At 40.7% G+C, this 23,359-nt stretch overlaps 1 protein-coding gene across 4 annotated transcripts; it reads right to left on the reverse strand.

Annotated features, from left to right (window-relative positions):
• Positions 1-5,212: 5,212 nt before the first annotated feature.
• On the reverse strand, positions 5,213-23,359 carry gata2b (GATA binding protein 2b). 4 transcript variants are annotated; one of them, XM_061257811.1, is made up of 6 exons: positions 22,933-23,359; positions 16,472-16,953; positions 14,920-15,513; positions 10,300-10,457; positions 6,813-6,938; positions 5,213-6,022 (listed from the first exon to the last, which is right to left on the reverse strand). In XM_061257811.1, exons 2-6 carry the CDS (start codon positions 16,704-16,706, stop codon positions 5,735-5,737), a joined length of 1,401 nt encoding a protein of 466 aa, XP_061113795.1. In that variant the 5' UTR covers positions 16,707-16,953; positions 22,933-23,359; the 3' UTR covers positions 5,213-5,734. The 4 variants fall into 4 exon arrangements, with proteins under 4 accessions (XP_061113795.1, XP_061113797.1, XP_061113794.1 ...); XM_061257813.1 differs by lacking the exon at positions 22,933-23,359 and adding an exon at positions 17,266-17,508 and having other exon boundaries at positions 10,300-10,445; XM_061257810.1 differs by lacking the exon at positions 22,933-23,359 and adding an exon at positions 17,266-17,508.

A 23,359-nucleotide genomic window follows, 5' to 3' on the forward strand; every position in this document is an offset into this window, starting at 1 on the left:
CATTGAATGATTATTGATGGACTGAGTCCTAGAAACTAGAAAGGGAACTGGAAATACTTAGCTCTTTCTACATATTTGTTTTGTATTATCCGTGACCGCATCAACATATTCATTGAATCACATATGGTATGGTAGAGATGTGTTTCATCTTGTGTATGTTGTGTAGTATGTACTGAGTAGTTGTATCTATAGTTTATATTCTGTTTGTTTGTTGACGCTCTCTTTATTCATTGTGATGCCAAAGCAGCTGTTTGTTGTATATAGTCATGTCGTTAGATTGTTCCAGGTAAATGTTAAAAGCACAAGAAGAGTCAGCACACACACAATGTAAACTCATATGTCCGGCGCAGACAGACGGACGGATGCATGCCACTGCCCCAGAACGAGCTCAGCGACGGCCCGCAGGCAGGCTGCGGGTGCCGGGCTCCGCAGCAGAAGAAAGCGGCCTTTTCACCCGCTCCCGGGCTCTGACGTTGGCAGGCTGCGTATTATTTTTGGGAACACTGTTTGTTCCCTTCGGAGACTGCATTGAAGTTTGCCGGCCATTTCATGCTCACAAAGGGCAGCCAAAAAAATCTAAGTTAAAGAAAAACACACACATACACATTAATTCCCCGTAATGATTTATTAACTCTAGCTGTGCTGCTCCGCGCTCGTCGCCAGGGCCAGCTTGTCCGTGTTTCGAAGCGGAACTGCGTCGCTCTTGCAACGGTGTGAGTCCGGGGCCTTGCCCCTACCGTCACCCTTCCACTGAAGCAGAGAACACAGGGTGGGAAGGGCAGGGGTGTTTGTTGCAGCGGTGCAGTCTGGGAGTGTTTAGCAGAGGAGGGGGGGTGGGGTGTGCGGAGGGCGAACATTAGCGTTAGCGGATGGAGGAACGGTCATGGCCGTAATTGGCCCTAATCTGCTGCTCTAGTTAGCTGTCGGCTGGGCTGATTGTTTCCTCTGAGCTGGTTGTTAAATGGTTAAAAGTGAAAAAAAGGTTGGGGCAGTTTCCTGGAGCCCTCAGCTGTGAGCACATCTGTGTGAGAGATCCAGCCCTCCCCACATGTGTGCTCATGAGCTGCCGGATTGTCTTTCCTTCCTCTATCCTACTAAAGACCTGCTGCCCTTCCTCTCACTTCCCTCAGCTATTCAGAGAGAGTCGGAAAGTGTGAGAGAGGGAGAGAGAGAGAGAGCAAGGGGCAGCGGGAGATAGAGAGAGCAAGAAACAGAGAGGGAGAGAGAGAGGGAGAGAGAGCAAGGGAGAGAGTGGGAGTGAAAGAGGAGAGTGAGGGCTAGGGAGAGAGGATGATGTATAAATCAACATACAGAAAATTGCACAAATAACGCAGTAGTATAATGGCTGGTGTAATGTCATTGTACTATGTAGGTTAGGTAACTGGGCTCATAACTCAAAGGTCATGGGTTGGATTTCCAGTTGTGCCGATGCTGTTGTACCCTTGGGCACGGTACTTAAACTGAATTGGTTCAGTAAATATCCAGCCATATAAATGGATTGTATGTAAAAATGTAATCTGTGCTTATCTGGATAAGACCATCTCCTAAATGCCTACATGTACATAGGAAGACCCTGTAACATAGAGGGTGAGAAGGACGGTGGATAGAGTGCATATCTGGCTGTGTTATTGTGTACATGGATATGTGTTGATGAATATCTCCCTGTATTATTGTGTGTGTGTGTGTGTGTGTGTGTGTGTGTGTGTGTGTGTGTGTGTGTGAGCAAGTGTGAGTTCGATCCATCTCTCTGTGCTACCTTTGTGTTTGCAGCCAGTAGTCTAGGTCACTGGGGTGCACCCTGGGCATCAGTCCCACAGAGACACCCTTTATTGCTGCTGCCACATCACCCAGAGTGGGACCTACACACACACACACACACACACACACATACACACACACACACACACACACACACACACAGACACACACACACACACACACATACACATGCAAACACTCACATACATACACACACACACACACACTCACAGACACACACATACACACACACACACGCAAACACTCACATACATACACACACATGCATACACACACATACACGCACACATACACACACACACACACACACACACAGACCCACACAAACACTCACATACGTACACACACGTACACACACATACACACACACATACACACACACGCATACACATACACACATATGCACACACACACACACACACACACACACACACACACACACCCACAGGAGCTTGTGTTGATTACATCTGATGATAATACGAACAATGATCACTACAATAAAGAAGCGAATGATGACTGTGATAAATTTCAGTGACGCTATCATTGTTAATCAGCAAAAGCAGTCGTGGTAACAACACATTATGGCAATCAAGCAGCACTGTTACTGTCAATATGCACTGGACATGTGAAGCACTGGTGTCTGGGTGGCGTACCATGAGGGCACTGAAAAAAACAAGCCCAACGCACCAAAAGATATAGAGGAAGAATGCGCTGCGGAAAATGGCTGACCTCACTAAGGCATGGAGAGGAGCCAGGGTCAGCGGCCAGTCGCATTAACACTGCTGTCTGCAGGTCCACTGCTCTTTGACCCTTCTTATCCTCTCTCCTGCACAGCTGGACATCAGCTGCACAGACTCACACATCCAAGCACACCTGCATAGCAGTCTTAGGGGTGGGACTCCATGAGAACAACAAGAACGACATATCTGTCTGTCTGTCTGGGTGGGGGGGGGGGGGGGGGGGGGTGAATATATAATAACTATGTGAATATTTTGCAAATTAATTAAGAATGTGCCATGAAAGAAAGACTGCTCAATTAAGCCTTTTTTTATTTATTTTTTTATTATTGCCTCACCATGTGGATAAATATTTTATGAATGATCAAGTTTGATAACTCTGAAATATAGCCAAAATATTGATTGATCATCAGTAGTTTGGGTCTGCATTTAACTATCAATGTGTAATCATGAGAGCATTATTTGAATGTGCCTACATTGTAACGTACACAGAGAAACCGTTTAATCACAAGTGATGTAATGTCCCTTTTTAGAATAATCACAATAGGAAAATACTAGAACAAAGGTCATTCTCAAAGCGGCTGCAGACAAAATGGCAAAGGAATTTCACCTCAGAGAGAACAGAATGCATGGCTGACTTGCATAACGAGAGCACAAAGTGCTTTCTCACTGTAGACTCATTTAATAGACGCCAGCCATGAGCCAACTCTCTGTAGGAATCAGCTGCTCTCCTCGGTATAAACTGGCATTTTTGGAGTGATGCTCATCAGCTGTGGTTCGATGAAATGTTCCGTATAAATGTTGCTGCTCACATACACATCCTGCAACATAACGCTTCAGCCCTGCTTCCTGTGATAGCTGAATCACATTTTTCTTTTTGCTTTTGGTTGTTATTGTAAATATTTTACTATGTGCAGTAATGTAATACTTTTTGTAAGGTTCCTGTTTCAATGATAATACTCTAACCAAAAATATATTTTCTATTATTTTCAGAGAAACATACAGAAATATATTTTGTGTGGTTGGGCAAAGTTTAAAAACCTTCAAATTTTTTTTAATGTCACTAGAGAATAAGAAAGGATTTCAGAAGATAGCCTTGCTGTCAGTCTGAGATAGTAGGGGAAAATAAGAGCTTCTTCATTAATACCACAACTGATTGTGGGTGTACAGTACATATGGGCTTGATATAATTTCTGAATTTTATCTTTAAACCTTGAGTGTTCCATTCCTAGGTCAGTCAAGCTAACCAATAATTGCCTGGTATACTAAACACAATAGCATACTGCAAGGCTGGAGAGTGTGCTTTAGAAATATTACAGATGAGGAGCAGTTGTCAGAAGGTCTTGAAGAAAAGATTATATGTATACTAACAACAATTATGGTGTACAGTACATGATTTGCTGAAGAAGTTTGGGTCAACAGTCACACATCACAAATGAGCAACAAATGTTTGTTACAACCTTAACCCAACAAAAGTTGCATAGCTTACATTTATTTTGTTTAATCCGTTTATATGGCTGGTTATTGGCTAATTCAATTCATTATAGTTCATAAACATCTTGTTGCAACAACAGTGTTCTTCTCAAAGTGCTATTCTGCAACCTTCTGATTATAATCTCCAGCTCACTGACCACATTGTTCCAATGTTACAGTTCACCATCAACGTTGCTTATTGACCGGAAGTGTTTTAAGTAGTGTCTAAGAAAAGCAGTAATTCGCTGAACCTGATCCTCCTTTGCTGTTTTCCTTGTCAACACCGGGCAGGCTCAGTAAAGGAATGAAAACAAGATCTCAGAAGCATTGCTTTCACGTACAGTTTCTTTATTATCAGTATGCAATTGTTTCTAGATTGTCAGGTTATATTTACTTCAACAAGTAGGTAGAAGCCGGCTTTTTTTTTTCTTTTCTTTTTCGTTTTATAGAAAAAAGCTGTAAAGTAGACAACACAGAGAATAGCGAAATACAGGTGTGTGCAAGCTACAACGCAGTGCCAAGGTGATGTGAAGCACAACTGAGGCCCAGATAGCCTTTCCAGAAAGGTCCATGTGGATCTCGGTGCCAGAGACCTGCAGTCCATCAGAAGCCTCAGATTTCACAGAAAAGACATTCATACACAAAGCCTCTTCTCTAGTAGCTTTGCGTTTAGGAGTCTAATGATGGAGCGGATATGAAGTATCAAAAATGGATTTCTTTATTTTTTTTGCAGAGGAAACATTTTCAGATCAAAAGTCATGTTTTACAGCTCAGGGAAAGCACCTTGGCTAATAAGTCAGTGTTTGCTTGAATTATTATTAATAATAGAAATTATGACAGTAACAATAGGCATATGCTTAGAGGAAAAGAAATAAAATGCAGAAAGAAAATAAATTATCAGAATTATAATAATAACAATAACAATAATAATAATAACAACAATTATAAACTGCTTTCAAATTAGGGTTTATAAACTTTTTTGTTTGCTTACTTTTTCCGTAAAGTCCTTTAAAAATAGGAGAAGTCCGTAATCAGTAATCCAGCATATATTTAACAATGTGGAGGGAATCGCTTGATCTCTCCAGGCGGATCCGCCTTGTGTATCTAAGACATTTACAATATTCACAGTTTCTACAGACGTGCCCCCCCTCTGTTTCAGGGCCTGGAGGTGAAGGAGGAGAGGTGAGGGAGGGGGGCAGTGACAGAGCAGGGCTGGGGGGGGGGGGGGGGGGCAGTGACAGAGCAGGGCTCAGAGAGGGGGGTGGGGGGGCAGTGCTTCAATGGATGGATGACATCACATGACAGGAGTCTGGTGGGTTAACAGTAACCCCCACTGATCTTTAGAGGGCCGCTCATCTGAGGAGGTACCAAGTGACAAAAAAAATAATAATATCATCTAACAATTTTCCCCCAATGAATTCTCCAGGTGGCCCTTTCAGTGCCTCCCCCTCTCGTCCTTATAGTACAGGGAGAAACACAAAAACAAATTTGGTGAGTCTCCGGAATTTCCCTATCTCCCTCCCAGATTCTGTACCTTCTTAAAATATCCCAATCATGCCACTTTCCCCCCTGATAAAAAAAACCCTAAAAAACACAGGAAAACAAAGCTTGCTGCTTCACTTCTCGGGCACATGCACTCGCTCTATCACACTCGCTCTATCACACTCGCTCTATCACACTCGCTCTATCACACGTGCTCACTCACACTGTGACTGAAGGGGAGACCACGGGCCCCTGGGGGGGGCTCAGCCCATGGCAGTGACCATGCTGGAGTGGTGGGGGTGGCCGAATGAAGGGTGGATGGGGGTGGGGGTGGGCAGCATGTGTCCGGAGTGGCCGAAAGGCGGCAGGTGACCCATGTGTGACATGTGTCCGGCCAGCGCGGCCGCGCTGAAGGGGGAGGCCTTGTCATGCATGCACTTGGAGAGCTCTTCAAAGCCATCGCCGCCTTTCTTGCTCTTCTTGGACTTGTTGGACATCTTGCGGTTACGCGTCTGGATGCCCTCTTTCTTCATGGTCAGAGGACGGTTTACCTGCAGGGGTGGAAGTAGGATGTTAGACAGGTGGACACGGGTGATAGTTAAACAAAAATAATAATAAATAATCGTAACTAAACAAAATAGACATAAACAAATATTGTCTGATTTTTACTTTTCCAAAATGGCAGGATTGCAGGGGAGCTCAAGAAGAACTGTGTCAAGCATGGGTGCTTGTCAGTAGAATGCTGCTAGTGAACTTAAGGTAGTTTTATGGCTGCACTGCAGCAGCACTTTAATGCCTCTGGCATTCATCCTGGCTATATTCATTTTATATAATTATATCAATACTGTTTGAGAAGAAGCACCAGTGATTTTACTAAATCTATTCGCTGGACATGTATTTTTATAGTCACACTAACTGGACCAAGCTTAATGATTTGACGTAATAGCAAGTCGTATGAGGGTGTACTGAAATTATACTTTATCTCGTTTGCTTGTGACGCTTTTGCCGCATCTCATTAAACAAGCCAACACTTCAAATAAATAGCGATGGAAGCCACGCTAAATCTGAAAAGGCTAGTTTTAACCCAACTCCCAGCAGTTAAACAGACGCCGTTGCTTGAATGATACTACCACCCTATTCCGTCTCTTGGGGATAACGCCTCTAATGAAAACAAAAAGGCATAAAGAAAGGGAAAAACGGTCAACGGGCTGCTTGACGGGGTAAGTAGGCTTTGCGTCCCCGTCTCCCCCTCGCCTCGCGTTAATCAATACAAGCTGTCCGCCCACTTGACCCATTCGACTGAGTCTAGGTGCAGTTCGCCGTCGGCGCTAGACTACTTACGTTGTGCAGTTTGTAGTAAAGCCCACAGGCGTTGCACACTGGGTCGCCATTCGCATTGCGCCGCCAGAGAGTGGTCGTAGTTGTCTGGCAGTTAGCGCAGCAGGTGCCCGCTCGTCTCGCAGCAGACTGGGGGGAAATGAATTCATTATATTACAACATGTCTCAAAATAATTGAAACTAGAAATTAAATTAAAACGGGAACGGTGTCTGTGCATTCACATACGTTGAATATAGAATACTCAGTACTCAAAAGCACACTATCCACTGAAAATGAAGCGAGAAAAGATGCGTTGGGCTACAATAACAATTTACTATTTTGTGTAGCTTAAGCATAGGTACACATATGGGAGTTTTATTTAAAACACTGTAATCGAATTAAAAACAAAATGTTGATGTTAGTTCCACTCTCTTGGCGCTTTGAATTCATTACCTCCTTCAGTACTGCCCCAATTACGAACAGTGACATCTGAAGTGGCCCGACTGCTATTTAAAGGTAGGCCTACATGAATGAAATGCCGACGGCCAAGGATGAAGTACTGAGCTATGTCTTTCTCTGTTTCGGGTATTTTAACAGACAGCAAGCTAATCACGGCAGTTTCGTGTTTCTTAAATGTAGTGGAAACTCAATAGGCCTACTTTTTACAGCATAGCCTTCAAAGTTTTTTTTGTCCCTTGGGCCACAGTTTAAGTTATTCGATCTGATTACAATACAATTCAAATGTATTAATAAAATATTTTCTTGGTAGCAAGGTTTTTTACACCTTTGGTCATTAGTGAATAATTAAATGCACTGTCTGTAACGGGTAGGCCGGGGGAGCTGGTTAAAACCTCTGATGTACAATCTGTCAGTGCGTTCTGTAGGCTACCCATTGCCGATCCATTTTCACACTTAATAAGGAACATTTATAAGCATGGAGTTTAAGTATACCCCTACAGCCATATGTGGAAATCTATTTTTCCTTCAACAGTAACCTAAACTGCATAGTGAGGTATGCCCTAGTATGGAGTTGATATGAAATTAGATAACTGTGAAAACAAGGGACTATACCAATTTGTACAAAACAGAAAGTAGACAAACGCGTACATGCGCTGCGTAGGCTACTGACCTTGGCAAACAACTGGGCCAGAACATAAATCCATTTATTTTCCACGAACCCCCCTCCCCGTCACCCCTTGGTCTCTCAACACAGAACTGGGTCCTACAATGTGCTAATCGCTTTACTGTATGCGCCGAAGTCTCGCCAGTAAGGACTATAGAAAATTCAGCGCAGTTAGCTGCAGACGGAAACATGCGTGAGCCTGGCTTCCTTATCGGTCCAGGGCAGATATCCGGATAGGAAACAACTGGATGGCCTTTGAACGAGCTCAAAAAACACTTGAGTTTAAAAAGTACAAAGTAATGGCGAATGACTCCATGGAAAAAAGTGATGAACTTTTCAGAACAAGAGAGGGAAATTAATTAAACGAAAAAAATGGAAAGAAAATAAAATGAAGGCGGACTAGACTTAATGCATTCTACTCCTTCTATAACAACGACACTGCTACTACTACTACTACTACTACTGATAATAATAAAAATAATAATAATAATAATAATAATAATAATAGTTTTTAAAATATGTATTTACATTAACGATGCTAATGACAGTTTGTTATGAAGCAATATTATCCTTAATACAACCAGTTGGGCGGATTATTATGTCAAGCAAAGAGCTATGGGGAGAGCAACATGCCCACATAATGTTTTGTTTTTGTTTTTTGTGGGGTTTTTTCCAGACAGGAGGATTACTATATTATTCTGAAATATGTATTACTATTCGTGGCACTGAGCAACGCATGCATATTCAAATGCTGGGGCTGGTGTAAACCTGGTGCAAGCGCAGTGTGGAAAAACTCTGACAATCATAAAGTATCTCGAGCGCAAGATGGAATTCGATGGCTGCAACGTTAGTAATCAGAACTCTCGGCCGCTCTGCCACGAATTCACGGGGTTAGGTTCGACTTACCTACAGCGTTAGTAGACGCCCGTTTAAAAGCCGTTTAAAAGCCAATATTTTTATCCAGTTAATTCGTTTTTCTATATAGTATTTACTGTCTGAATGGCACCTGTTGAACCGTTATCGGCAGCGAATTAAAACACTTGGAAACAGGCTGAATTTTTATTTTCAAAATTCTACTAAGCACGTAGAAAAAGTAATTCCCATAGCATAAACAAAAAGCATTTTAAATAATTTATATTGGAGACTACATATATAATTAATAATTTCATATGTAGGCCTATCGCCATATGAAACGTAGCAAAATGTCATAATAAGTTGCGCAAGTGGCCTTGCCGCCTTTTTAAGATAGGCATGCTTCCACCTTAAATCAAGTGTATAATTCGAGAATTATTCTCTATCCCCTTAAATTCTTTGTTTGTATCCGGATATTTTAACTGACTTTAATTTAAACAACTAAAAACCATGAAATCGATAATGCATTTGCGGCAGTATCTGTTTACTGATAATTAATGTTTTATTATTACCCGTCAATTATTATTATTATTATTATTATTATTATTATTATTATTATTTGTATTATGATTATGATTATGATTATGATTATTATTATTATTATTATACTACTTCAAAACAGTAGTATACCTTGAATTAGCATGGAACCGAACCTAGTAATAATAATAATGAGCATAATAAAGGTAATCCACATTATAAAATCCACCATTTTATTCACTTTAACATTCGATGTCGTGTTGTGTTGGCTATATCGAGTTTAACAACGCAAAATAAAAATAAAAACATGTCTAGATTTATATCAATTTTCGTTCTGTAATGTGGTCTGCGCAAGTTATTTTCTGTATAGCCAACCCAAGAGTAAATCAAAACGTTAAAAAGAATTATGTATTCTATCAATAATTTCATATACTCCCTCTCATCACTGTTTTTTTATTATGTTTTTATATATAATACAACTAAAAAAGCATTTTATTTGCATTTATTTTCATCCTCATAATGATACGTCTTTGACGGCTTTATCGAGCCTAGATATTGCATACCCGTTTACAACACACCCAGGAAAAGCGCAAGGGCCTTAACCCCGCTAACGATCATCAGCCAGTCCTCTCTGCTGTGGCCTTGCTGTATAAATTATTCGAACAATAATTCTAAATCAATTAGACATGTTTTTTTATAAGACAAAATATTTAGAACAGCAGTAATAGTCCGTGCATTGCATGGATGATAATAAAACCCACAGTAGTAGTGGTATCAGTGACAGTATCAGGAGTAGCAGCAATAATGATAGCAGTAACAATGCCAATAGCCGTTGTATTGTAACAGGCGTTGTATGGGATCACCAGGGTGAGTGTGAAACACAATTCCAGGAAGCTGATTGGGAAAATATAACTTTCCTAGAATTGTGCTTATGGTCCCCTCTTGTGTTCTTAGTTACCCCCTTCTCAGAGGCCAGGCGCTAGTCGTGGTATACGCACCAGTCTGCGTTTGGGCTTGATGAGGGGTCTGTTTTGGCCGTTCATCTTGTGGTAGAGGCCGCAGGCATTGCAGAGGTAGTGTCCGGTACCATCCCGCCGCCACAGGGGGGTGGAGGTGGCACCGCAGTTGACACATTCTCGTCCCTCTGAGCAGCATGCAGGTGGGGGAAAACAAAGGGATATTTATAAAATTTATGAAGAAACACCTTGGGGCCAGTAGACACTGGTATACACACAAATGTCACACATACAAAGGTCACAGTATTGAAGTGAAATGGTACTGTAATGCTTTGAAACAAGCTGCTTTTGTATTATCGCTAAACGTATGACTCGTTAACTATGACCAAACTGATCAGCCATATTAGCCCTTCAATGTCCAAGAGACACGTATGACATGAATGGACGCTCCATTTGGAAAATTCCAGGACGGGGGAAATAAAGTCCAATATCAGACAGATTTGATGTGGAGGCAGTGACTCGAATCAGACACAGATTCTGTGGCATTGCCCTGGATCAGGTGATAAAATTGCATTTTTTTTACTTCCATGTATTGTACGCTTTGTTTTGGTGACAGTCATAATGATTACATTCTGTTTCTGGAACTCATTTGCATGTCCATTTTAGGGGAAGAACACGTGTTTGGGAAACTTTATTAAACTTTATTAAACTTTATTCGGTATTGAGAGCATGTGGGAAAGCTTCCACAAGTTTTTAAAACAACAAAATGAAAAAGTGCTCCTGGGTTTTTCTTTGTTTGATTGACTTGTGTAGCCCCTTGGCCGTTAAAGTTGGTGACTGGATCGTGTGAAGCTCATGACACCCAAGCAGTGGTTGCCAACCAGCCATTTTAATCTAATTATGGCTTTATAAATAATCTTTAAAAGTGGTGTAGGGCTGCACATAGCTATACCCATATGCAGTAACTTCTGTGAATGCTGAAGGTTGCCATTTTTGTTCACCTCACATCTATGCTCTGGTTGGTTATCTCTGTTTGTAACCTTTTGTGGGGGTATTAGGCACAGGCTTGTACTCAACACCTGTCCTATTCACCTGAGGTGTTTACTGGACTGAGAGCCCAAGCCCTGTGCTGAGATAGAGAAGATGGATGTGTGGAATGAGTGGAGCAGTGATATATGCGCTGATTGGCATTTCCATGTCAAACAAATTGCTGACCCTTGCTCGCTGTGTAACAATCACGATGACTCTTTTGGATTAGCCTATTTTAAACCTATTTTAAGGTTTTTCTTCCCTCAGCCTCCATGCCATTCCCAGCACCCACCCAACCCAGAAGTGAAGAAGTGTGTTTAACCCCCCTCCCCCTTTGCACTGGAATTTGGATTGTGTTAAAGTGATGGAAGCGATGAACTAGCGATATGTCTGTGGTAACTGCACTGATTTACATGTGGCTGCTGCTTCAGCAAGTCAAGGGGATGCATGCCAAAAGCAGACCATGCAACACAGCAACGAAGAGGAAGAGAGGCTGGGGAGAGGGGATGGGGCCTAGCGCAGGGTTATTCAGACAGGAAGCACATCTAAGGTATGTGACTCCCAAAATAATATCATGCCAGCATCTTAAAGATTAATCTAGCAAGGTGACAGAAGTCCATGTTGGATCTCACAGATGAGGAAGAGGCTTCTCAGCAACAGAGCAGTCTATTCTTATGCGCCAGGGGAAATGGGTGCTTCATGAATCTATCAGCAGAGCTGATCCACGGCCAGACACCTTGTTCCTGATAAATATTGAATGTATTTCCTTATCAATATTGATTGAAAATATTGAAATGTTTAATACACATTGGGTGTTTCCATCAGTGTCACTTGTTGGAGGAGGAAATGTATTGTTTTGTCATTCAGGTTCTCAATATGAAACACTTTTTTATATTATTATTGTCATTGTTATTGTTATTATTATGTATTTTAATTGACATACATTTCCAATGTCAAAACCATTATCATTCTGGCAAAAGAGCAGAAGAATAATAAGAAGAAGAATAAAAAGAAGAAACAGCGAGACACAGTTGCCCGATGTTAGACTTGACAATTAGCATTATGTAACAATTAATTCGCTCAGCGTGTATACTAGGGCTTGGCTATCGACATTGATTCTCTTTTCACATCAATTTAGTCTACAAAGCAGTTAATAAACGTGTCAGGAGAGCTGCGGCTAGTATGATGCAGGAGTAGTATATGGATCACTTTGGGACAATACCCCTTTTCAATATAATTAATCATTGGAAAAATAGGAGTTAGAATATCAATTTAAACAAAAGGTACGATGTAAATAAAACGGTGCAACTTTATTTTAGGTCCTCAAAATTCTAATATTTGTGTGAAGAATGTAGCTACATTAGAGCATATAATGTAAAAGGACGACATTGATTATTATTATTATTATTATTATTATTATTATTATTATTGTTGTTATTGTTGTTATTGTTGTTATTGTTGTTGTTAGCTAATCGAACTGTTGTTGGTCGACGTCATTGGCAACGTAATATTTTCAGTTAACTTATATAGCTCTTATATAGATCTTCTAAAAGTTGCAAAATCAACTCTTAGCCTATAGTATACAGTTTAATCCATATCGGACTCATACAAACGAATATCAATGTAATAGGCTACTAAGATGTTTTCTGTTTACAGTCTTTACTCAGCGCCACAAGCCGAGACCCGATACTCAAAAAACAAACAGCCGTATTGTTGGTACTGATGGCGTGCAGCGTCACGATGGTTTGTTAGTCTTGGGGAGAGTAGCGGGGCGGGGATATACGTCGTGCCCTGTCCACTTGGAGGTAGACAGGATATGGCAGGAGACGGAGCGTCGTGACTGCTGGCTTTAAATGTATAATATAGTCCACATTTAAGAAAAAAACAGTAAAGCCAAAAGCTGGTTCTCTAAACAACAGACGCCACAAGGGACATATTAGTTCAACATGCAGCTTTCCCTGTTACTACCTCTGTTCCAACGGGACGTCATTGTGAGCTAGCCGTGCAATACGTAATTATTTAAAAATTATGCCAATACTTTTTAATACATATCCATTTGATAGACACTTAATTTATTCGTGTTCCATCTGTCTAATGAGGTCCTATTCGTTTCTCGTTTAATGTATATATCTTAATCGCAAATACCACCCTGAATAAGTAGAATTGTCTAGCTATAAAATTAATGTTTTCTTGCAGCTATGAATGTAGTTTCATAAATTAAAATAGCAACTTTTAGCTTTTTTAGCTTTCAGAATTTAGTTATCGGCTGTGGGTGCAAGCTATTAAAGTAGTGTTGGGATATGCTTTTAATATCCTCTTTGATTTAAGAAGTTAAAAGTTAATAATATAACAGTTGAAATGTCCTTTTCAGTGCTGGAACCCAATGCTAACATCTGCAGATACTGGACGTATTTATTTATGGAGACTTTGACCTCGACTGGTTTTGTTTGTGTAACTTCTTCTAAGGAGAGTGTGTTTACATGTGGTGGCGAATGGAATCGACATGTGATTAGGGCTACTGAAACAAGTTCTGACAGCTAGTTCACGATAAGATAACCCAAAAGACCGAACATCAGCCTATCTGTACACACCCCGTACCCACCCTCCCCCAGGTATCACTGATACTACTTAACGGAAGATTTCAGTACCTTTTGTCATGTGCAGGCGCTTGTTAACTATTCAGGCTACGCTCTGTAATGATGTCACTTAATTCAGATAATAAGACGTAGGCTATGCATACAACCTTAACTTCTTATAGCATCCTATTTTAGAATTAATTTATAAAATACATCGATTGATCACATTGTTAGACAGTCCCAAACAATCCTGTCTTATTGTTGACAAAGAAGAGTTAAATAAAGTCAATATAAAGTTTGTAAAACTTGTGTAGGGGCCTATGTCCTGGATATTATATCCCTTATTGCTTATTGCTTAAAAAGCATTTGTGAATTTCTGGCGAGATTTATTTTTCTGATATTAAAGTGCAAATGTAAAATATGTAAATAGTCGTAGTTTAATAGCCACTTTGAGTGAGTGTAACATATAATCATGGTTTCAATATTTATTTATATTTTGTGAGTCAACTGAGTGGAATATATCACTTTTGCATTAAGTAATATAACATTTGGACAAAACAGAACATATTTCGTCCTACTTGATAAATATGGGAGATAACTTGAGTTTCTGGGAACATTTAATCTCGTTTTAATGGAACCAAAAGCTTTGTTTATTTTGAGTTGTCAGCATTCTGAATTACAGTGATTCGATTTTTTCTTTTATAGCTTTCGTGGGCAACGTCTTAACATTTGTGTTGTTAATTGCCGACTTGATTTCCTTATGTGGGATGACGACAATTAAATTAATATTTAGATGCATCTTAGGCCTATTTGTGCCTGTTTGGATGCCTAATAACTGTTCAGTGTTTGAATAATACTTTTTATGTTTATTATTAAACGAAGAATTTGACGGACAGATATAGCCTACATGTTTTAAATATACAGCCCCGAAAACGTTTGAAAATTGGACAAACACAAAATTGGGCTAGCCAAATTAATAGCTGGCACTCTTGGCATATTGCATTCCATCTTTACATTTTGATTGATGAGAGCAAATAGTCCGTTGATAGAAACTTACCTGAGCAGGAGCGGGTTTTGCTTTTGCACTTTGGAGTGAAGCTGGACGATGATCCTCCGAGAAGGCTACCAGGATGGAACAGGCTGCCACCGTAGTCGTGCGCTGTAGGGAGCGAATAAGCCGGGTAGGTCGGGATGGGGTGATGTGTTGATGGGGCCTGGCCACCCATTGACGCCAGGCTGCTTCGGAGCGGACTGGATCCTTCCATCTTCATGCCATCCGCAAGCGACACTTGATACTTGATCGACTCTTTTTCGTCCATTCTGGTTGAGGAAGGGGACGCAGCCCCAGGATCCGGAGACACATCCTTTGGAGGGGTAGGAGGGAAGCTGTAGAGATGTGGGCTGGAGTGGGACGCAGGGGTAAGCGAAGACGCCGACGCAGTGCTTGAAGTACTGCTGCAGGAGTAGACAGCGGACAGGCCACCAGGAGCTCCAGAACCACCGGGGTGCAGCCCAGGCTTGCTGAAGTGACTGACTGCCCATGCATTGGGGTGGTGAGCCGCGGATAGGGCTGCTTTGCCGCTGTCCAGCCACGGGATGCCGGGGCTGTGGATAAGGTGCGGTCGGCAGACTTGACCCCCTGTGAGGCGAGCTGGGGAAAAAATGTATAGGTTTTCTTCAATCTCTATAGCTTGTATTCAATAAATTGAAGCTTGTCTGCTATAAGCTATCGTACAAAGAAAAAAACTTATGCAAGTAGTGAGGAATGTGAAGTTTTCTCATCTGCTGTGGCGGACGTAAAACTGAAATGCAGTCCCTGCATTGTACCAAATAACATATTGTCATATGCAGTCAGAAAACTTATAAAAAATACAATTCGAGGGTACTAATATTTTCCGTATTTCCCGAATAAAACTTGTAGACAGCTATACGTTTTAAACGTAATATTCTCAAAATATTTCCCTGTAGCCTAGGCTATATCCTGTATATCACACAGACTAAGAGTTTCTTGCAAAATAATAAATATTTTTTCCTGGCGTAGTTGAATGTCGCCGTCAGAAAAGGCAGTATTTTTAGCCTACGGTAGGCTACGCCGCCAAGAAAACTTAGCAAATTGTCAAATCTGTCGCTCGGGGTAATTGTAAGCTTCCTTCGCATAGCTTCAGCGCAAATATCTGGAGCATTTTCGTTTTAATTTATATCCGGGAAGTGCTTCGCTCTCTCCTTTTATTTTTCTTCCTCCTGAAAGTCCCTGCTCAAACAGAGATTGGCTAAATTACTTGTTGCCTTTTCTCCCTCTTCTTTTTTTATGTTTAGTTTTTATTTTCGGTTAATATATTTTGTTGAGATAAAACAAGTTTGAGCACCTATTTACAAAATCGAATGCTCACTTTATGGCACATACTTTGTTTCTCTATTTCATATCTGATAGTGTGGTCTAGTTAAGATGTTTAAACTTTATATAAGATAAGGTTTAACGTCGTAGCCTCTGTCTCTTGTGTTGGGTGACTATCTATTCTTAGTGACTGAACTGAAAAAGTAAGCTATACGCTCCAACATATTTGCACAAATCAACTTTTAGTAAATTTTAGATATCTTAGATATCTTACCGTGCGCTTGGCTGTAAGAAACTCGGGCCCGAGCATGAGCGGGATTATGGTAGTAGGGGTTTCCCTGTGAGTCCAGATGATTAAAGAAAACGTCCACTTCGTCCGGCGGCAGAAGCTGTGTCGTTGAATCCATGTAGTTGTGTGTCAAGCCAGGGTGGTGCGAGTCTGGGTGCTGGCCGCTCAGTACAGCATGGTGATGCGCCATCCACCGAGTTTGATCCGCTGCTACATCCATCTCCAAAACTTCTCTCCGCAAATGAGTAGGATTTGCAACTGAAGTGCCCCTCCAGGGAGCGTTCTCCGCTTATCTGTGTCTTTTGTTGTTCGACAATTCCTTTTTGTCTCTTTGAAAAAAATATGTATTGTCCAGAAGTTGTAAAAGGTGTTTATTTAACAACTGGATAAGAATGTCCTCCTAACTCGTTCTCACAAAGTCGAGCTCTCCCTCAGACGGGTATCGAACTATGCTTGGCATTGGACACCTGTAACACAACCAAGTAAAGGAAGTTAATATTTCAAACTTGCACTTTTATGAGCAGAGTGGTTGTGTATTGGTAGTTGTTCCTGTAAAACGAACTGCTGTGTTTCTGCTCCCTTTAGTTGTGTTTTGTAAGTGATGCATGCGAGATATGTGATATACGATAAGGAACACAAGCTGTTCCCACCCCCTCTATGGAGCCTGTACAGATATACCGGTCATTCTGTCTCATACACGTTTATGAGTTACAACATTAAACGGAACTTAAGATCGATTTTGACGTGGAAAAAAAACATTCTAATAAAACAATACTTACCGATTTCAAATCAGAAATGCCTTTTAGAACCCCCTTTCTCGTTCGGCTTATTCCGATTTACAGCCCCGTTGGGAGGATGTCCAGTCCAGACTCGCAATTGGTCATAGCAAAGTTTAGTCGATGTTTGCTCAAATCTAACTGTCTGCTTATTTTATTTTATTTTGTTTTATGCAGCGTTGTCTACCGACCAAGCCACTGCTGACTAGCGAGGCCTTTTAGCGACATGCAGCTGTATAAACTGTCAGAGCTGGCGCCAGTAAATTCCATATCATGCGCGCAGGGGCGGGGTCTAGGGTTCGGCAATGACCTCCCGCTAGCCAATAGACATTAGCCTATTCCGTGATTGGCTACTTCATCAGCGGAGAACCCTCACTCCTCAATTTCCATCGCAAACTCAAACTGGCGGACAGCACCGTTCTCCGTGCTCCACACATCTCAAGACATAATAATCAACACGGTAATTTATTGAGATCTCTGCAGCGACCCGAATCAACGGGACAATTGCCTCTTGATAATGACTTATTTTTACACAAAACCTGAGAAAGAGAGAGAGAGAGAGCAGCCGAATCCGAGGCGACATCAATTCAATTAGAATTCAGTATTAGAATGCTTTCTGGGGGAAAAAACAATGGGGGCATTCATTAAGCTAAAATAAATGCCATTTTGTAGCCTATGTTTTAAAATATATGTATTCATCTTAACTCATATTACGCGCCTGGCCGTACGTTAAAATACTTTTCTATATTTATCCAATATTTTTTAAAAATCTATAATATTTTGGAATATTTTACCATGCGCTTTGATTTAAGTAGCTAATAATGTGGAGTTTGACAAATAAGTAGGTAGGTCTAGTTATGTTTTAAAACTAACTCGAATGGATAGCCTACTGTTCAGTTCACATATGCAAGTATACCTCTTTTGATAATCCTTGATCTTCTTGCTGTCTAATCAGTAATCACATAACTCTATGTCGGTATTTATATGCTACTGCGGTAATTGCCACGACAGCCCTTATAAAAACTGAAAAGCATAAAAATAGCTAAATAAAATAAGACATTTTATTTGTTATTCAGGACGAATCCCCTACTTTACATCTCAATAGCGTTAAAATTGGGTACTCGGATTTTAACGCAAAAGACCGTAAGTAGCGATTTTCTGGGTTTGCTCATTTGTTTTTCACAATTGAATGTTGTCAAAACAACGTAGTGCAGTGTAGTGTATAAGACAAAGTCCCATAAAATTACCCTATTTAAGACAGCAAGCATATCATTTAATATTAGGGCGGAGGCTACGAGGTTTTATTTTTATGTTTGAATGTTTTTTTGAAAATGCTAAACCGGCCGTTAAAAAAATTGTCTTACTGTCATTTTGCATGCAGAAATCTTCCACGTGCGCTTTTCTCAATCGCTTTTTAACACCTATCGCCGCTCACCGGCCGCGAAACTCCTTGCAGCAACACTTCATGGGAATAAATTATTCAATGAACCTGCTTGTCTGGTATGCTACCATCTGCGGGGTAGAATGTCGCAGCAAACCGCAGGATAAACTCGCTGGCCGGGGTGTTCCGGCTTAGCCGCCCGGGTCAGTGACACTTTTCACTGCAGCCCCCCATCACTTTCACTGAGACAGTAATGAGCAAATGATTAATCGTCGCGAAAATCAATGAAGGGAGCTTTGCTAAAGCATGTTCATTAGGATATTGAAACAATAGGAAAATATTAATAATAACAACATAATGACAAAGAACATATCATCCCTCAAATAGGCTACCAATAACTCATTTGAATTTCTTCACTTCGAAGGAATTGCGTTCCGTCAAAGTCAAATTGCGTGTGTGTGGGGTGGGGGTGGGCGTGCTGGACTTAAAAAGGATTGACAGGCAATAATTGGAGAGAGCTTGGGGCCCTGACCGGCCGACTAGCCGCCACTCTGACGCCGCACCCTGACGTCAACGCTTCACAGAGAATAAAAAATATATAATCAGGAAATGAACTTTTAATAATACAAAACGAGAGAGAATACGCGAGGGCAAGGAGATATCGGCTATTTACTTCCCAGCGGATTGATTCTAAGAATGCTAATTAGTCTGTCCAGGGATTTAAAGGCGGCTTTATATAGGCCTGTGTTAGTCTGTGGCGGTATTGATACATTTTTAAAAGTGCTTATAATGTAGGCCTATGTTAAGTCTAAGAATAGGTTCAATAATTATGTCACAATCTGGTGATTATTCTAATATTAACTCATCATCTATATCTTCTCTAATGTAATCTGAACGATTTATTAACAAATAATGTTACAGTGCATTTAACAGTGTAAAATAAATGTGAGATTATTGGAACATAGCCTATAAATCAAGGCACTAATCAAGGCAGTGGTAATTGGCAGAAATCCCAACACTGATTGCTGCCTTTCAGACATTGCTTTGCAGAAAAGCTATAGCCTACCCTGAAACAACCGAATCATTTACACTGTCCTCTGAAGCCTGCTACTTTGAGGTCCCCATGTCTTCAGCACCATAGGTCTTCGAACCTAAAGCCTGAACTAGATGAACTAGACCTATGAGTTCGGCTCCACATAGACTACATATACATTATTCAAGATGCTCTTTTCAACCAATCATCTTTGCCACATCCATTTCCAATAGCTGAAAAACACATTGGACGTGGTTCTACTACTTGACGCCTACCCTCAATTATATCCCACGTAACCTGTCCTGCTGGATGGATATTTTCGTGAAATACACGGCCAGAAACATGCCACAGTCACAGTCAAGATGAGAGCCTACAGTAGCCTATATTTTCTATTGTCTTATCTATGCGTGACTACGTCTTACTTGCCATAGTTTAGGTGGGGGTCAGCTCACCTGGCTGCAAGACTTGTATTATCCTTCTATTGTCCCGTTAAGATAATGCCACGCGAGCAATTGTTTAACCCTGCAGGCCCACTGGAATGTTTTTTAGTCGCATTACATTTATAGGCTACCGGTTAATACTGGAAGTAGAACACATTACTGTTCTGTTATAATAGAAAAGATCGGTTCTGATTGACAAAAATGACATTCATAGCCACAGTAATCGTTCAAATGATTAACAAGTGTCGCGACACGGATTAGCGTGCTTAACCTGTTTGTTCCCACCGCGCATGATCGCCTTTCATTGTCCAATGGGGCAAAGACCAGGTTTGGGCGGGTGAAGAATAAGCAGGCTCCCGATCGCTGAGAGTGACACAAACCAGCTGCAGCATTATTGTACTACTCGCGGATAATTCGATTGTGGCTTAGCAGAGGGGGCCTGAAACTAGCAACAAAAAGTCACAAGTCCAGCCCGAGGGAACACTGGCTCAGAAGAACGGAGACCTTGAATCCTTTGCCTGTAACTGGATTAACATTCAGGCTCAAAATTGTATGAGGCTACCTGAGTGTCTTTGTTTGACGTACCCTAATTATTAACATGCATTATTTGTCACAACTAGGATGGATATGAAAAAGATATTTAGTAGTGGACATTTGGAACTAGAGCAGGCCTACATTTTGGGTATATGATTTGACTATATGTGACTTATATTGGCCTGTAGTGGGGCCATCAGATATAGCGTGATAGCTGTCTGGTCATATAAAGCCGGAAAAAAGTCATGTATTTTTAATTTTTTGGAAACGGAGAGTCGTTGGAGGACAAATAGGCTAATTTGCTGGTCCTTCCCCAATCAACTTCCATTAGCTTTATTAAGTGGTAATGTTATTTGGCAGTCACACGACAGCGATAAAGACAACCTTTTTATCTCTTTCAACATCGCTGGTTTAATAGGAAGGCCCATGACACTGTGTAATGGAAGAAACCTACCTTTTTAGGCGTGGACAACATAGCCTACGCTTTGGTTATCTGCAGTGGTTTATTTATCCGACTCACCTTTTGCGTTTTTAGTCAATGTACTGGTTCTGAAGTAAAATTGTTTATCTCTGGAATATGTTAAAGGGTTTCATATAGTTAATTATCATTGTCTATATACTATGAATTTATATAATCTCAGCGTTTATTGCCACAGTTTCACATCGTCATCTCCATAAAGGAAATAATAATATAATGGGAAGAATTGCAGCACAGGTGGGAGTGAATGTTTTTAATGTTCAAGCTCATTATACGTCCATTTTTATTAAATATCATATCGAAAAATACTGATATTGTTAAATGTAGCCTATTTTGGAAATTAGAAAAATAATGTTTTCAAGGATGTCACAACGTGGGCGTTCAACACGTAGGCTGTAGGGCCTAAAGGACCCTTCGGCCTTGTTCACGGTTTGGTCTTAAACTTTATTATCGTTATGGTAGGCCTGTGTGGTAACCTGAAAATTTGAGGGCTTTGTAAATTGTGCCAAAATAGAATTTCTTGCGCGTGACCTGTTTCAAATGAAAAAGAAAGGAATACAATAGTAATTCACTGATGCTGAATTTGGAAGCCAATCTGTTTTTACTGATGTGAAAGATATAGTAATGGGAGACAAGTAATTGCGCAAAAACATGCGGTACAAAAATTTAGAATTTCTGTGTGTTCATTGATTTAACCCGAAATTCCATGTGGGTGTGTGTGTATGTCTGTGTGTGAATATTGAATTTCGCACTTTTTTATTTTTGTATAGTAGTAAGCAATAGCGAGTGGATAAATATATTTGACAAAATACTGTTTTTGAACTGTCACTTGGTGCCAATTATGTTGCCACATTAATGTGATGTAGTAAATGTGTAATGCCTCGGAAAATGTGCTTTCGCAGCAGGAAGAGCGATCTCGCAGATGCGGTTTTCTATCTATCATACGCTTGGTTTGCAGGTTTGTGGATAAGGCGTTCCCCCGAGCTTTTGGTTTTTTTGTTTGCTCAACCAAAGTAACATGTTTTTAACAGGTAATAGTAATACATAATAATACATCCAAATCATATAAACTGCATGAACCAAAACTGTAGCATGTATGTTCATAAAGTGTGGAATAGAGTTGGCTAAGACACTGGACATGTGGACGTTTTGAAATAGAATAAAGGCCATTAGCTCAGTCAGGTAATTGGTGTCCGTTTTAAGTACATATTATCCCAAGACATCTTTTTTTTAACCTTTCTTTTACCTTTTCCATTTAATTCAGTGTGGCTTGGGAGGCTGGAACCATGCGACTTCTCTGTGGGTCTGCATGCAGCGCTCCTGGCTTGTTTTGTGTGCAAGCATATCCTGCATTCCATGTGAATGTACCCCTTAGACTGTGCAGAGGAGACTAGCAATACTTCCCCTTCACTTTCTTAACGCATTTCACAATATACGTGTTGCATGTAATTAATTGTAAGCGCTGCATATGGATTTGCTGTACGAGTAAGCCTTTCCAAATGATTAAATCAATTTTCAACTTCTATTTACTCCCTTTGTATTTTGAATAGTCACAAGAAATAGGCAGCACATTTGTCCCTGTACCCCACCTGATACGGGTTTGTTCATTTTCTGAGATTATAACCTATTACCATGCGTACGTATGAAGTGAAAAGCCATGAAAAGTAAAGCACAGCCGACTCAGAATTGTAGCTTGCATTCCAGTGTTTGAATGGTAAACACAGTGCATAATCGCAATCAAAAGCCAGTCGCAGGCTAATCGTACAACATTACATGAAATTAGAGCTAGTGAAAATTATCTTACCAGAATTGAAGAAAGGCAATGCGTATTTCAATAAGAAAAAAAAAATCCCACTTGCTTAATTTAATTGCGTACCAGAGAAGAACTGCTTTTCACTTTGATATAGCTAACAGTTGATCTGGGTGATGGAGAAAATGAGAGGAGAGCTGTGACTCATTTGTTTAAAGAAAACAGGGCTTTGCCACGCCGAGCTCTGCGGCAGTTCTTCAGCGTCCCTTTTTCAAGTGCATCAGTGCAAATCAAGATCATCCGCGCTTGGCTCTGGGTAACAGCACAGTTACGACAAGGGAAGCGGGGAGTCTGGGTGGCTCCGCCGACAGATTATACTAGCGAGTTCTCCCTCCACCCCCTTGAATTCTGCCTGTAGTCTCTCTCTCTCTCTTTCTCTCTCTCTCTCTCTCTCTCTCTCTCTCTCTCTCTCTTTCTTTCT

Source organism: Conger conger, chromosome 10 (assembly GCF_963514075.1).
Source record: "Conger conger chromosome 10, fConCon1.1, whole genome shotgun sequence".
NCBI lineage: Eukaryota > Metazoa > Chordata > Actinopteri > Anguilliformes > Congridae > Conger > Conger conger.